This window comes from Melanaphis sacchari, unplaced genomic scaffold (assembly GCF_002803265.2).
Source record: "Melanaphis sacchari strain LSU unplaced genomic scaffold, SCAv2.0 Contig40_pilon_pilon, whole genome shotgun sequence".
Taxonomy (NCBI): Eukaryota; Metazoa; Arthropoda; class Insecta; order Hemiptera; family Aphididae; genus Melanaphis; species Melanaphis sacchari.
This window is the reverse complement of record NW_020271264.1, coordinates 99,848-116,610: the sequence shown is the minus strand read 5'-3', so window position 1 is coordinate 116,610 and position 16,763 is coordinate 99,848. Positions and strand designations below refer to the sequence as shown.

At 26.3% G+C, this 16,763-nt stretch overlaps 1 protein-coding gene across 1 annotated transcript in view; it reads right to left on the bottom strand.

Moving 5' to 3' along the window:
* Positions 1-16,763, bottom strand: part of LOC112597382 (neuropeptide CCHamide-1 receptor-like) — a 114,151-nt gene that overhangs the window by 11,988 nt on the left and 85,400 nt on the right. Inside the window, exons 3-4 of the mRNA XM_025343417.1 lie at positions 11,321-11,646; positions 2,171-2,626 (exon numbers count right to left, since the gene is read on the bottom strand). Of these exons, the coding sequence (XP_025199202.1) occupies positions 2,171-2,626; positions 11,321-11,593 (729 nt within the window). The 5' untranslated portion in view covers positions 11,594-11,646. The remainder of the gene's footprint in view (positions 1-2,170; positions 2,627-11,320; positions 11,647-16,763) is intronic.

Below are 16,763 nucleotides of genomic sequence, written 5' to 3'. Positions count from 1 at the left end.
TTCTTCTACCCTAAAAAATAATGCCATGAATGATATTTGTTAAAATAATTATTAATTTAAACACATTTTCGTAATTTGGTGGTTAAAAAATAATGTTGATCATAATAAGGCACTATGAAGAGAGAGAGAAAAGGAAAGTATTATTATAAGTCTACTCGTAAGTGTAAGCGAAACGCTTTTTTTGTCGTAATACTGAGTGATACTGCTGTAGAATTTTTCAATCAACCTAACCTATCACCGATATCCAATTACAGTATAGTACGTATAACATTTTGTGATTTAAGCAATGTGGGCGAGAATCAATCAACATTTTTTTGGTTTTGTATTGACCTAGTTTATTTCTAAGTCCAAATCCAAAATCCGTTTTAAATTATTTTAAAATGTATCGCTACACTGTGGCCTTCGCAATAAAAAAATTATTTTAAAATCTAATAAAGGTTAGTTTCCGTATAACATTTTTACATTATATTGATTAATTCATTTAAAAAAAAATTAAATTCGATGATTTACGTGTTTTAATAGAGGAAGTGGCCAAACTGCAATTTAAGCTTTAGTGTAAGTCGCACAACTTTTGGACAAAACGAAAATCATTCAGTTACACCCGATATTTTATCGATAACTATAGAAATCAGGAAAATTAACATGTTTTCGATGTGAAACATTTATTGGCCCGCCTAGCGAGTACAACTGATGCATGACTGCACGATTTCGTCAAGTCTCCTCCCTGCCGTTGCTTTTGCTCACTGATGTTGCGGCGTCTATCAGTAATTGTAGTCTAACCTCACCGTGGGATATGTTTTCATACGTAACGTTTTCATGTGTGTATTAGTTATTATCAATTATACGATCACCGCTCGTAATTACTTACTTTTTCCTAATATAATATGTACACTGTGTAAACACATTGAATTATGATAAGAAAGACAAGTCGAATTTCCTACCAACGAAACTCAGTTTTTATTTATTTATTGGTTTACATTTTGATAACTATCAATTCCAATGTTTCAAATCGGCCAGGCGTCCCGTGACAGTTTATTTCGCATTTGGTTTTTACATATTTTTTATATTTTCTTGCTGGCTACCCATATTATATAATTTTACTTATTTTTACGTGTACCGCGGTGTACCTATAAACGTAAACTTACGTGTTTAATCGTTTTTGCGTTTATTATTATTATTATTTTCACACGTCGGGAGGCGCGTATGAGCGCTGCTTTCATTCTACTCGTATTAATATTTTAGCCACCATTGGATTCAATTTAATTTTTAAATAATTGAAAACTACGTATAAATTTCATGTTATGTTATCTGGATATTTGTCTATGGATAAAAAACCCGATTCATAGTCCTGTGTTTAAATGACGATCGATTAAACTTGTCAGTTCCGATAAAGTGAGCGGCGCGCTCGTTCTATACAACTATATTTATATAATGTATGTACTTTTTTAATTTTAATGATTTATACCTTAATTTTTAATTCATAATACGTTTTGACCGAATGATGTACTCACCATTTATTGATGACAAATAATTACAGTAATCTAATAAAATCGTTCACAGCGAAATTCTCACTTACACATTGATTTGCGACATTTAACAGTGAAAACCGGAAAAGCGAACGCGGTTAACCGTGCTTCAATCATACGAACGCCTACCGTCCGGTCGACTTCGATCGACCCGTGAGTTTCGATAGTTGAGGAATCGTGTTGAAAGCAGTTTGGGCAAAAAATGGATCGCGTTACAAAAAAAAATTTAAATCATATTTTTACAGTGAAAAAAAAAAGAAAAAGAAGAAGACATATTAAACGTGTGAAGAGTAAAATAATATCGAACCCAGTCACTGCGGAGTGTGTGGAGATGTAAAGGTCGTCGGATGAAAATTTTCAGGGGAAGAGCGGTGTATAGAGTTAATGGGTGCGATCGAATCGTAGACGGGAGAGCGACGTCACGCGTTTCCCACGGGCATAATCGTTAAGGTCGCGGGATCGCCAGGGTCATGGCGGCGGCGACGGGATGGTTGGCGACACGTTTCTCGTATTTCGCGGATCGCACTGCGGCCGATTTGAAACGTTTCCGTCCGTTCGTCGTCGGGCCGCTCGCGCCGTCGCTGGTTAGCTCTAGCCTCGCCGAAACCGGAATAACGACCGCCGGACGGCGGCCCATCACTCACCTGGACCTCGCCGGGCATGTTCCTAGTGCTGTGGATCAGGTGCCGGGCCATCATGGCGTAGAAACACGCGATGGCGGACAGCGGCACCACGTAGTAGACCAGGAACCGGATGACGACGACCAGCCGCGGGTAGCCGGGCCCCATCTCCTCGGCGTACGGGTAGCACACCTCGAACAGCGTTACGTTGTTCTGCCGGAACTGCCGGACGTACGAGTTGGTGGCCGCGGGCACGGCGCACGCCACCGCCAGGCACCATATGGTCACGGCCACGGTGACGGTGAACTTGGTGGCCCGGCGGCCGCCCACAGACGCGTGCAGCTTGCGCATGGGGTCCACGATGGCGAAGAACCGGTCGGCGCTGAGGGCGGTCAGCGTGAACACGGTCACGCCGATCGATATGTCCTTGGTCGTTTCGGACACCTTGCAGATGGTCAGCCCGAACGGCCACGATGGCACCTGCGGGACACACCGGCGACACGATGGTCAGGTTAACACGTACACAGATGAAAAGTATAATGTTGTTGTTGTTGTTGTTGTTGTTGTTGTTGTTGTTGTTGTTATGTTAGGGGGCCATTTTTATGAAAATAAAAAAACGGGGCAAATGATTTTTTATTGATTTAATGATATATTTTTATTCTTTCCAATTACATCCAAGCTACAGTTTATTAAAATGATAGAATAATAATTATAATAATATGTTGCTCTTTTTAAAATTATTTTATATTTTTTTGATAGATTGATATATATTTTTTTTTTTTTTTACAAACATTATTTAATAATATATGGAAATAACGGGATTAAGACGATATAATCTTTTAAAAACAGGATGAAAAGCGTCCCGTTTGGAGTTTGTCGGGAAAACGGGACACGATGATAAAAAAAAAAGACAATCTTGTGTAACGTGGTTGAGGATGACTTGTTTAATTAATTCAGGGAAGAAGTTTGTTTTTTTTGAATATGTAATAAGTTATTATTAATAACCGTAGCTCAGGAGCACGAAAACTATTGAGAATCTTAATATTACAAATAATTGCAGATTGGTTTAATAATAATTAACATATAATATAATAATATATAACTTACCAACACAGTTCAACAAAATATAGCGCTATTTGGGAGTTCGGGTGCGTGTGATGGTAATCGCGGAGGACTGCCGTTCTCTCACATATGCGAATTTGGCTATAGCCTTACAATAACCCGTGTGGGAAAAAGCAGAGGGGTTTAATATCTAGTCAGAATATTATACACGTTGTGCTTATATATAAAATATATGTATTTACTAAATTGATCTAATGTGCCTAATGTAAATTATAGTTATGAAATTATGTAATAACCGTTACACCTGTTTTAAACGAGAGTATGATTATCCTATGTTATATTATTAAAATTACCGAGCGAGCGCATAATGCACACACGTGTCATATTGTAAGAAAACTAGGTACTACGTAAATATTTTTGTTTTTTTATTCTTTTACCATCACTTTTTTTTTTTTTTTTTTGGTTAACTCGCGTCAACTTAGGCCATTGAGGAAACCCATCGCTTTATGTCGTCGTTAATGACAACGTCTGATCAATGTTATTCAAATGACTACGCGCATGTTTAATTCATTAGCCCAAAGCAGAACGTTTCTTCTGAGTGCTCGCGGATGTATAGAAATAGAATTTTTATACAAGTGGCTTATATGATGAATAATAATTTGTATTACATTGAAAGTTTTCGTAAGCATGGTAAAGTAGAGCAAAAGCGTCTCTCAGAAAATTTCGGTCAAGTAGTTAAATGGTTATAAGTATTTAACGTTTAGACGAGCGGAGCGTAGTAAACCGCCGACGTTTCGTGGGATTAACCCTATACCACTACGTTCCGCTCGCAAACACTTTAAATACTTGTAATTACTACAGCAAGTTAAATTATCCAAAATTTGATTTTCATGGTACGAAATACTTTGAAAAATATTCTGTTCCAGAGAATGAAATCAAAATGTTTGGTGTTGTTCTAAAGGGTGAAAATCTTAAAAAATGTAAGTTTTTTTCCAAAAAACGTTATATTGTGACGATTTAGAATATTATGTTAAAGAAATATTTTCAAAAGCGTAGGTATTTTCTGAAATTATTAGAATCTTACGTAAAATAGATAACTCTGTTGGAAAGGTCTGTATTCCCCAGACTTAGTTTTGGAAAATTATTATATTATCTAAGTCAATGGTGTCAAGAGAAAACTGTTTTTGGGAAATCTGGTCTTCAATTTTTGCAGTGGGTGATTGTGGGTGAGTTAATTTTTCTAAATACTGTGTTGATACCATGTGTTCTAATTTGATAATATCAATATAGTTATTATAATTATAAGTTAGATTATTATTTTAAAAGAATTTAATATAAATACTGTTTTGAAAATATGACTCAGTGGGTGGGTAAATTTGGTTAATATGTGCTCCTGTAGTTTAGAAAGTTTGTGACGGCACGTCTATATACATAATGTATCTGGAAATAATTGACATTTTCATTTATAGACAGATTCAGTCAAGCTATGTTTTCCTTAAAGAGGATTCAATATTCAATACCAATCGCTTTTAAAGAGTTCAATATAAAACATTTTCTAAATGCGTGTTTTATGGATTACGGATCGAGTTTAATTACGTGTGTATAGCAAATAGTGATCATTAGTGTGTACAAGGTAAAGCAGAACGCTATAACAAGCTCACATATCGATAACGCACTACATGACTATAAATTATTTTGGTCAAATATAAACTCTTACACAAATAACCTTTTTACCTAAATCATCATTAAATATAAACTCCTACATTAATACTGCAATCTCCTACATGGACATTTAACCGAAAAAAGTAGGATAATATAATTTGAATTCACAATTTTGCAATTGAAAAGCTCAAAAAATTAAAAATTATCATAACTTGTAAATAATAAATACATAAAATACAAACACTTAAATAGAGCGTGTTTATACGATGTATGATGATTCTTGAAGACTAGTTATATTTATATTATAAGTTCATATTGGAATTTGCAGTACAATATGTTAATAGATCAGCGATAGTAATTAGTATGGTATCGAAACAAAAAAAATTTAAAAATATGAATTTATACTTATGCAAAAAATTAAATATATACACGGAGAAATTTCACGTTTAGAGTTTATCTTCAAAGTATTTCATAAAAATAAACGTAAATGATTATGAGTTATGACTATTGTTTAATTAAATTTTTAAAATTATCAAACAATTTTTGTTTTAACTTTTAAATTTGTACTTTTGTATAATATTATATATTAATGTATTGCAAAACTGATATATTTTTACAGTGATACAAGCGGTATTCTTTTTTATCATCTTTTGAAGGAGTTAACACTATATTTTGTAAAAGTTAGCACTATGTCTATGTAGGAAATCACATTACATTTGTAGGAGTTTATTATTCCTCATTATTTTGTATATTATTATCAGAAGTATAAATCCTTTTCCTATTGTATTAGCTAACCTATATTTATCCAGTACAATTTTTGAATCTGCCATTATTGTTTTTTTTTTTTTTTTAAATAACTTATTTACACTTAAAAATTATTTATTTATTATACTTTATTACTATTTATATTTCAAAATTGTTGGTATTTAAAATTTAAAAATTTTAAAAAGTATTAGGATTACCAAGGGTTAAATTTAAAAAATGTAAGAATCTAATTAAAAAAAAAAAAATGATACGATTAATTCATTTTAAAGGTCTTCTACGGTGATTAGTGCAGTCAGTATAATTATTTATATGAAATAGGCCTATTTCGTAAGAAACACAAACGGTTTAAAATTGCATTAATTTATTGATATCATTATAGTCATTTAAATATTTTTTACATATATGTTTTTATTTGGGGATGTTAAAAAATAAATATCCATAAGAGAAAATTAAAAACGTCATTCATTATGTCTTATTGGCGACAAGTGTTATGAATTATGATAGATGTACGATAGGTGAATGACACCACATGTATAATTTACGCAGGTGACCACCGATATGGTCATAAACTTTTAATATACGTACTACAACCAAAAACCTTTAAATCGACAAATTCTAATTACAAAGTCGAGAAAACTTAGATTGTGTAGCTGCTATGTAATTTTAATTTATCTCCAATGTTAATTGTATTTATGAGTTATTTAAGTTTGAAAAATACGAATTTAATGAATTTCAAAACTTTGCATCATAATATCAAAAAATTAAAATAACCCTTAAGTCGTTTTCTTACTATGTTGAAAGTTGAATAATAATTTATAGATGTAGCTTTTCATTTGGTTCTGTTTTGTACAAAAAGTTTACTCATTTAATTTTTTAATAACATTGACATAAATGTAAAATATAATTTGTCATTTTGAATCGTTATTTTTATACAGTATTTTTATTCAATTATAATTTATAAATAGGCAATTGAAAAATATAAAATTATAAAAACGTATTGTAATTTCACCTCTATTTAATTTTTTTTTTTTACAACAATTTTATAAATTATTTAATTTTAAGCATATTACTATATTTGTTTCATATTTTATGAGTCCTTATTAAAACTCATTCAAAATATATTTTTTTACATATATAATATACAATTTAAATAGTTATATGAATTGTATACAGTATCTATCTACTGATTTATTATCAAATCGCGTAGGTTTCTAAAAAATATCATTTTTCTATCATTTTACAATGAATTAACAGATTATTTATTAGTACAACAACACATTATTTCTATTGCTATTCTATTTATCTGCAAAACCTTTTTTTTTTTATATAAAGTAGTAAAAATGTTATACTATAGATGATTAGAAATAATCTACTACACATCAAAAAATTTTTTAAATATATTATTATCATTTAATTTTGATCACTGCATAAACTCCGCCATACAAGATTCTAAGAGTTATATGAAAGATCTGTAGGTACTTCGCGAATAACGTTTTTTGTTACCCCAGCTAAGTTTTATATTATTTTTACAACACTTTGTGCTTGCGTTGGGATCAACGATATCGTATAAGCTTTCCAACTGACATAGAACATTGTGGAATCTGATCTATTATTATAGTGGTTAATGATTGATATTATAGTGAACGCTCTTCACAACGAAATATTCTATGGTGTAATGAATAACGATATATACAATTTAACGTCTATTGTTGTGATTGAATGCCCTGCGATATTTTTTTTTTGGATACAAAAAGACTTTCATTTAATTTTACAATTAAATTAGGACAATCTACGATGATTGCTTTTGTTCTCTATTCACCAACATCACACAAGTAGTTTTTTCAATATCGAATCCTTAGTTTTTTTCCCTAGTGTAAGTAAGTAATTTTGTGAGCGCAATAGTATTAAAATTAAAATCAAAATATTTAAGCTATTGATAATATTAAATCTTAAGCCAAAATTATTAGCTCTAATATTTTTTTCTTTAAAAATGCTATTTTTTTTTTTATTCATTTAAAATTAGTTAATGTCCATTTATAAAGAATAGTATGAGCAATTTTTTAATCTTGATAGCTATTTTTTTCTAAAGTGTTTAAATTTGATTTTTAGTTCTAAATTTTTATCAGACACTCGAGAAAAAATTTGTAAAATTCATGATATGATAAACATAAAATTTCAAAAAAATTACGATTTACGAAAAACAGCGGACGAAAAAATACCTAGTTTTATTAGTGGTTTAAAGTCATATGTATTAAAATTAAATTGTAAATATTTATAATACTTAGTATAGTAAATGTAGTATATAATATAGTAACTTATAAAAACATTTTACGAGGACGTGGACTGTTTGTATAATGAATTATAATACTTTAAATATTAAATAGTAAATACCATAATATACAGTGGAATGTAACAACTAACAACACACTTGAATAGTGTGGGAATAAATTATTCAGACACCCCTGGTGATAGCAAACCAGTAGGTAACTACTACACTAAACAAATACGTTTATTCATACTCGTTGAAAATATTAAATTTTAGAAATTTATTATTTTGGTGTAATAAATTATGAACAGCTGTGATAATTCATAAAATATATGAAATGTGATTTCTTTCTTGTGTTTATAAATTTATAAATAAAACAATTGTATGTACCATACAATAAAGTTATTATGATTACTTAATTTTTAAATGACTTAATAAATAATAGGTTTACATTTTTACTGTTAATATAATGAATAAGGCCGAATATTATACTCAAAAATGTATTGGTAGAAATAATACTATTATTGATTGCCTATTTGAAAATATTAAAAGGGACCAAATATTTTATAGATAAAAATACTTTTGAAATGTATCAATTAAAAATATGTAGAGCTGCCTACTTTTATAATTTCTTAATGCAATTATATTTTCGCCGAATGGTATTTGAAATATAAATGGGAATAAATTAATAAGAACCTCTTGGCAATTTGTCAAACAGATATGGCGTCTTAAATTTATCGTTTAATTAATAATTCTAAAAATAATTGTATATTCGTATAAATGTAATAGTAATTAGCAATTTATTTTATTATGTATGCTTTGTTTTATACATTGAATTACAAAGAATCTTCGCTGATTATTTAATTTTAATTTTGTATTAATAAATATTGCATTCGAATATTCAGTTATATAAAAATAAATAAAAAAGTAAAATAATATATTGTCTTGCAATATAAAGAATTCTTTTACTAAAAGAAATTCAATGGGTTATCATAATTTAATCTATTTTGTATGCTGCGCCTATAAGAGACTTTTTGATATTACTGTTTAATGTAAATATAAATTAAACGATTGTGCTAAATCCTGATTAAAACTATTTAATTAAAAATTGTTTATTTTATCAATCATCGTGGTTTAAATAAATGGATTAATATAAAAAAGAATAATATATCTTTCAAATCTTAAATTCGAGTATCGTTAAATATAAAAGACAAAAAATACTTTATTTAAAATTAAAACGAAAAATACGCAAATCAAATATCTTATCTCATTTAGTATTAAATGTATGTTGAAAAAATGTCTATGTTTTGGTTTTAGCTTTAATGATTGGTAATAAAAAACATCAGTCCGAAAATGTAATGTCGGCCGAAGAATATTTTCCTAAGTACAACTGTAGCTAATAAAAAGGCACAGCTAAAACGTCAAAACGGTGTATTATTATAATTATAAAATCCCAGCTAAAAATTCAAAGCTAATCAATTGAAAGTAATATTTTATCATATTTTATACTAATTCCAGTTAATTAATTAGGGATTATATAATGTAGATGATTAAATTATGCATTTCAGGGAAGGAAATTTTATTAGGTATAATATTATTAAGCGATCTACAATATTATTAGTCGATATCGTTTGATTTTTTTATCCAATTAAAATTATATTATAATATAAATGTACAATATTGTAAAAAAAAAAAATATTATTTATGTGAATTATGCAAATTTTAAGATAATACTATATTGTGTTAATAATTAAATGTTCAGAAATGTATTTTTTTATACACATATAATAACACTATTTCTTGCACGTGTGTACCTATTTTGCCTGTACATTGCGCCGTGTAATATATTTATAAAAACAAGTCAAACAAAATATAATAACAAATTGTCTTGTTTTAATTACGATAGAAAGTGATATATTATGAAAAAAATTATTATTTAAAACAATTAATTTATACGTAAGAATCAATGTGAGATAGGTTTAAAATACTGCTCTAAAATAACACTACAATGCGCCCAAATATTGTCCTCTTTTAAAACTTTCAATATCCCTTATGATATTTAAAATATTTTCCTATCTCAAAAACAAAAAAATGTTATACTTATCATATATTTATTCAACTATACAGTTTATATAATTTAACTTAGTTAATTAATTAATTTTTATATAATAATGTATAATTTAATTTATACATTTTATGATTTCTCTCTTTTTATTTATAATTATAATTTTAAATTTTTTTTTAACACTATGTATTTTAGTTGTCAAAACTAATTGTGTAACATAGTTCAAATAAATAAATAAAATATAAGTGGTTTTTATTTTCACGAAACTATTTCCAGGTTATCTACAATATAATATTGAATATTTCTTTTTAACTGTTTTGAATTTTAAATATTTGAAACATACAATTTTAATTATTCCTAATTAACCAATTAAAAAGTCGTTAAATTTACAGTTTTCATTATTCAGTATTTTAATTTAAATCAATTAAAATCATTTTAATAAAAATCAAAAATCTATTGATACATACTAATTTATTTAATGATCATAACTAATTTAATGTGAATAATAATTAGTGTTTTTTTTTTTTTTAATTTGTATTATTAACTATTAAAGTTCTATACTAATTTTATACGTATATTGATAATTATTATTTTTAAATTTATTAAATAATTTTTTTGCTTGTATTGTTATAAATATTAATTTAATTTCATGATTTCAGTTAAAAAAAATAAATAGTCAAACAAAATATGGATGCAAGTAAAATTAATTTAATCTAATTTTGTGAATTCAAATACTAGTTACTTTGTAAACTTCATTACTTAGAGAATTTTAAATAAAAGTCTATGATTCAAAAGCTATTATTATTTTTAAAACAAAATTTATTTTTGAAACTTTATTGATATGTTGTAATTTATTTAGTAATTGTATGCATGAACTGGGTGTTTAATTAGAATTTAAATATAATATATATATATTATAGTAAACTGAAACATTGCATTTCGATCTGTATAGTCTCATTTGCTTCAATCAGACTTAAATAATAGCCAAATAACTACTATTGGACTATTAGCAAACGTTTAAACAATCAAATTTACTATCGATAATTATTATTGTTTTAAGCACAATCGCATAATTTTTTATACCAGCTATTGTGAATAGATACTGATTGTGGAATATATACGCAATCTGTATTTAAATGCTTTTTCGATATTGACATTATGTAATAAAGACGTTACTGTATATTGATACCCTTTTTTCAAGTATTTGTAAAAACAATTTGTGCACATACGTGGGTACGGGATAATCGTGAGATCAATGCAAGCACTTTTACACACTTTGGAAAATCGTTTTTTTTTCTTATGTTGTTATTATGTTAAAACTTAAAAACTTTAATAGCAGATATTGATAACACACCGTGTAGACAGTAGACGTGAAAGGTATGCAGCTCAGCAAAACCAGTAAATCACCCAGTGCAAGGCTGAATATGTATATATTTGGCACGTTTATCATGTTTCTGTGTCGGATGAATATCAATACCAGAGACCCATTTCCGACGGTACCCACGAAAAATATGAACGCGAAAAGTATTGGAACGATGTACGTTTCCGGTCGCTCCGAGTAGTCATATTCGTCTACAAGTAGCGTGCTGTTAGATGTATCGTTGACCATATCACTGCCGTCGTCCATAATTATTAAAAATCTGGCTGTCAACTGCTAGACAACAATATGATCGTCATCGTCTGAAACAAAATAAAAATAATTTATAATACATTATAATACCAGATTTTGGATATGTAGTGGTGCTATTAAAGCAGATTCAGTTTTGGTAGATAGGAGGGCGCTAATAAGGATATTATTGGTTTAACATTTTGCTATTATAGGTTTTCTGTTTTCGATTTATTTGCAATAAGAGATTTAAATTAATAAAATAAAATCGAGTGAGCTTTAACAATAACATTTATTTTAAATAAATAATTTTAAAAATATATTTCAATATAATGAGTTTAATTACTATGTACATAAACATATAAATTGTATACTTAAGATTGTATGTATGATATTGTTTATTAATATTAAAAGATGGTTTTTATTTCTAAAATGTATTTAATAATTTAAACGAATATTATTCTTCAAATAATGTTAATATAATCGTTTATAATATGTGCACCCAGCAACGAGTTATCGTTCAAACAACCGTAGAATTACAGGTTTAGTTTTCTTCAGAAATCTATATTATTTTATTTTGCAGTTCTGTATTTTACAAAGTGTAGGTATGGTAAAAATATAAATAGGTAACCCTAATAAAGTATTGAATAAAAGATTCTACTTTATTTTCTGGGACCTTGGCCCTTGAGAGAAAATAATGGAAAGTAGTAAAATTTGATAGAGATGTTACGTCTTTCAAATCACTTGAGTATTATTGATTATATTACTTACATAATTTATTATGTTCACATAACTCGATTATTATTAAACATCTGGTGTAATAATAATTTACAGGATAATTCACCAAGTATGCTCACCCCTATTTTTCTTTCGATGAAGAATTTATTCGAATATTGTGTTTTAAAAATTTTAAGTATATTTAAAAATTATATCATAAAATATTAAGTTTTTTTAAAAAAAAACTTATGAAATATCTTGTGGTGGTATCAATTTTTTTTTCAAATAAAAATTTTATTTTTTTCTGTAAATTATTTAGTAAATGACCTCTTTGATAATTTTAATTTTGGTGTATAAAAATTAGAATTCTAACACGTAGTTTTTTAGTTATTTAACTTTGTGTACAAAGGATAAGTCTTCCATGGTAATGAGTTTAGATCAGCGGTTCCCAACCTTTTTGAGACTACTACCCAAAAGTCAGGTTAGATATTCACAAATACCCCCGACCAAAAAAAAAAAAGTTGAGTAAAAAAAAAACAAAATATATATTATGATGATAATTATAATTTATTTAATTTTTGCAAACAAAGAAAATAAGAGTTCTCAAAACTATTAACACTATTAACAAAAATATTATATTATTACAATTTCATTTACAGTCATAATACACATGAGTAAATGAATAATAAGTACTTAAAATACAAATAAATAGTTTAACTTTTACCCTCCAAAAAATCGTGTTTTTACCCACTAGGGGGTAATTACCCCCAGGTTGGGAACCGCTGGTTTAGATGCTATGGGGGCTTTGATAATTTTATAATTTTTGAAAATTGTCAGGATATGATAAATGCTAGATTAAATAATTAAAAAATTTTATACTCATGTAAAATTATCTTTGTGGACTATTATTTCTAGTGCATACAATTGTAATAATTCAAAATTCTAACTACTCAATTGAATAATTATGATTTATATATATATATATTAAAATTTAAAAAAAATACATCTGTTTAATAATTTTCTATAAAAATTGGTTGGTTATAAATTGCAAAAACAAAATTTTTTATCGTTATAGTTCACCTCTTAATAGTATAAAAAATATAAATAATTAAAACACGGTAGGTATCTAAGTATACTCTAAGAATCAAATTTTAATAAATTCATTATTAAAGGGGAAAAAATAAGAGTGAGCATACACGGTGAAATGCCTGTATAGCTGTGAGTGTGTCGAATGACATTTCGATTATGTATTCACCTCAGTTCCAATATTTGAATATTCTATCTTATTTTTACTTTTACAACATATATTTATTGTTATTTCTGTATTTCGTGTTTAATGCATTAATTGAAAAAAAAGTTCCAGTAGAATCATGATGACTTGTATTTAATTTAAAAGGAGTAAATTGAACGCTAACAATTTTAAAAATAAGATGTATACCGTAGTCGTATAACCAATCCCCTTCACTCCAGTTCAAACCTATCCTTTTGACAAATGGTGATATATCACATTACATATCAAATATATTCATTCGATTTGATTAATTATTCTCTTGAAATGTGGCCAATAGACTCCATTGCATTGCTCGTTTTAGAATCATTCTTCTGAATATTCTGTGACAAATAGGGTTTTAAATTGATACTTACATATAAGGTAGATATATATTATAGGTATAATAATATAGTACTTGTCGAATGAGTAATAGTCGTAAAAAAAAAAAATGTTGAATAACCCCATTTACTTTGCTGTTTATAAACTTTAATTTTATGTTACCTGATAAAATTGTAAGACACATTATCGTTGAATTATTTATCAAATAAATTAGATATTTTAACAAAATTAAGTATTTTTTTTATTTTGTGTAATACGAATTAAATTAATTTCTAAAATTAAACTGACAGAAAAAAAATAAATTCCTACAAAATCCAAAAATCAGTACTTAATTAATGTTATTTACATACACAAGAAGTTTAAATATTTTATAGCTGTCGGTTCGTATTATGTTTAATTACGTCTTATTAAATATAATCAGTTACAATTCTAAACTTTAAAATTTATGAATTGATAATATATCTTTTATTATTATTTTTTTTATACTTAATCGTAAAGGAAATAATACTAAAGTTTTTTAAATCCATAAAATCTTTAATCTGTTTATATATGTTCACATGTATATTTTCTTTATTTTTATTTTTTTTTATTTTTACTATACATTTACTACGATCATTCATAATAATTTACTAAGTATTTATAGAATTTTTATAGTATAAAAGTTTGAACAGTGTACATACATAATATACGTTATAAACTTATAAATATATAATATATATTTAAATTGTAAAATAATATATTTGAAGAAACAAAACTAAATTATTATTAAATTATTACTAAGAAACTATTTCACTTCAATAAATTTCTAGATATAAAATTAAATCTTATTAGATTCTCTTAATTTTTTTTACTGTAATATCAAATAATTTTGATCTTTTGTTTTATAATTATTAATATTTCACAAGTAAAATGCGCGCAATATTCGCATTTTGTGTTCACATAGAAAGTTTCTACGAGATATTTACTTGTAAATAACTTAAATACTGTTTTTGTTAAATATTTTAAATGGTTTTATTTTCATATTGTTCAGTTTTAAATTCTACATTAATATTAAATACATTTTCTGTTAAATGAAATATTTTGAGGACCACAGTCGAATTTCTCTAAATTAAGATTTTTTTTTCCCATTAAGAATTAGTAAATCGTAATATAGAAGTTTCACAGTATTTTATTTTTAGAATAGTATTTATTTATTGAGCTGAATTATAAATACATAATAATTTACATAATAACATGTGAGTATATGCCCAGAAAAGTATTCGTTTCAAAATTTGAATTTATATTTATGTTTTTTACACTTAAAGTTCGATTTAAATATAAATTCAATTTATTATATTATTAAAATTTAAAATAGTTTATTTTATTTTTAGGGTAATAAATTATAATTTTATACTATTTTCAAACCAACAATAGATATATTAGGCATGTTGTTTAAAGGTCTCAGAATAATAAATAGATACATTAGTTTAATTCTGAATATAAGATTTGAAATTAAACTTGATGGTTTGAAAAATGTCTTTATATTTCTTTATATAAGTCATTTATAAATCGATTTATTATTAAAATAATAGAGTTACTTAATTAAGTTATATATAACTTAATATAGGTTTTAACTACGTGCAAAAAATTTAGAAATCATATTAACAATGTATTTTCTAACTTTTTACATGAACAAAGTTTATAAGTGTAACGACAGAAATGTGAATATATTAAATGCGTTACGTAAAAAATACTTGTAGTTATTAATCATTATTGGCTAATCATTAATTGATTTTATTTGAATATCAATAATTTGTTGACTTTCATGAAAATAAAAATTGAGACGATAGTTGATTTTGAATATAACGGTGAAATAAGATTATTATTAAAGGCATCATATAATTACAATATTTTATTCAAATAGTTTTCTGCGCAATGATAATATAATATATTTTGCTATTAAGAATAATTCTTTATTGTTTGGTATGTTGATAACCACTATTTAATTTCAACGTCATTATTGTGTAATAATTCTTATTATTATGAAATAATACATTCCCGTTACAATGTTTATAAGTACCTAGAATGTCTAATCAAGTTTGTTATGCTGTATAGTCAATAGTATATTCATTTATAATTTAAAATGTGTTGGAATTTGTTTTATTCATATAAGAATGTTTTTTTTTTTTTTAGTATAATTTATTATAATTTTCTATTTCATTTAAATAAATACAGTGTTGTTGAGGGTTTATTTCAAGTTATATCATAAAATTATACATTTTAAATAAAATATTACATATAATTACATATAATATATTATTTTTTTTACATCTCGTACGCTTTATTCCTTATACTCCTTTATACATATCTTTGTTATTTATTTTTATCAATTTGGTAAATACATTATGGCATGTTGAATAAAATAAAATAATTTGATTTGACTCAATAACTAACAATGCAATTTTCATGTATTTAGAGTAATATTATTGCATTATGCGTAAGTAATACCATGAAGATTACAGAGTATTAACTATACATAATATATTACACGAGTGTATAATGTTTGTATGTAGATTGATATTATTAAATATACCATTTTATACAATTATTATTTATTATACATTATACTTTATAATCAAACCAACTATTATTATTTTAAAGTCCAAAATTGAAGAAAAAAAAATAACTTATTAATACTGGTTTACGATTACTACCACCACTCACCCAAATAGGATTTGGCGCCACTGTGTTCAAATAAATATTTATTAAATAAAGAAAAACCAATTTATGAAATTCATTACTTTTAAAATAATACTATACGCTAAAAAATTAATACATTTCAATTGATTTTAATTTAAATTTAATTTTATTATATGTATAAAAACT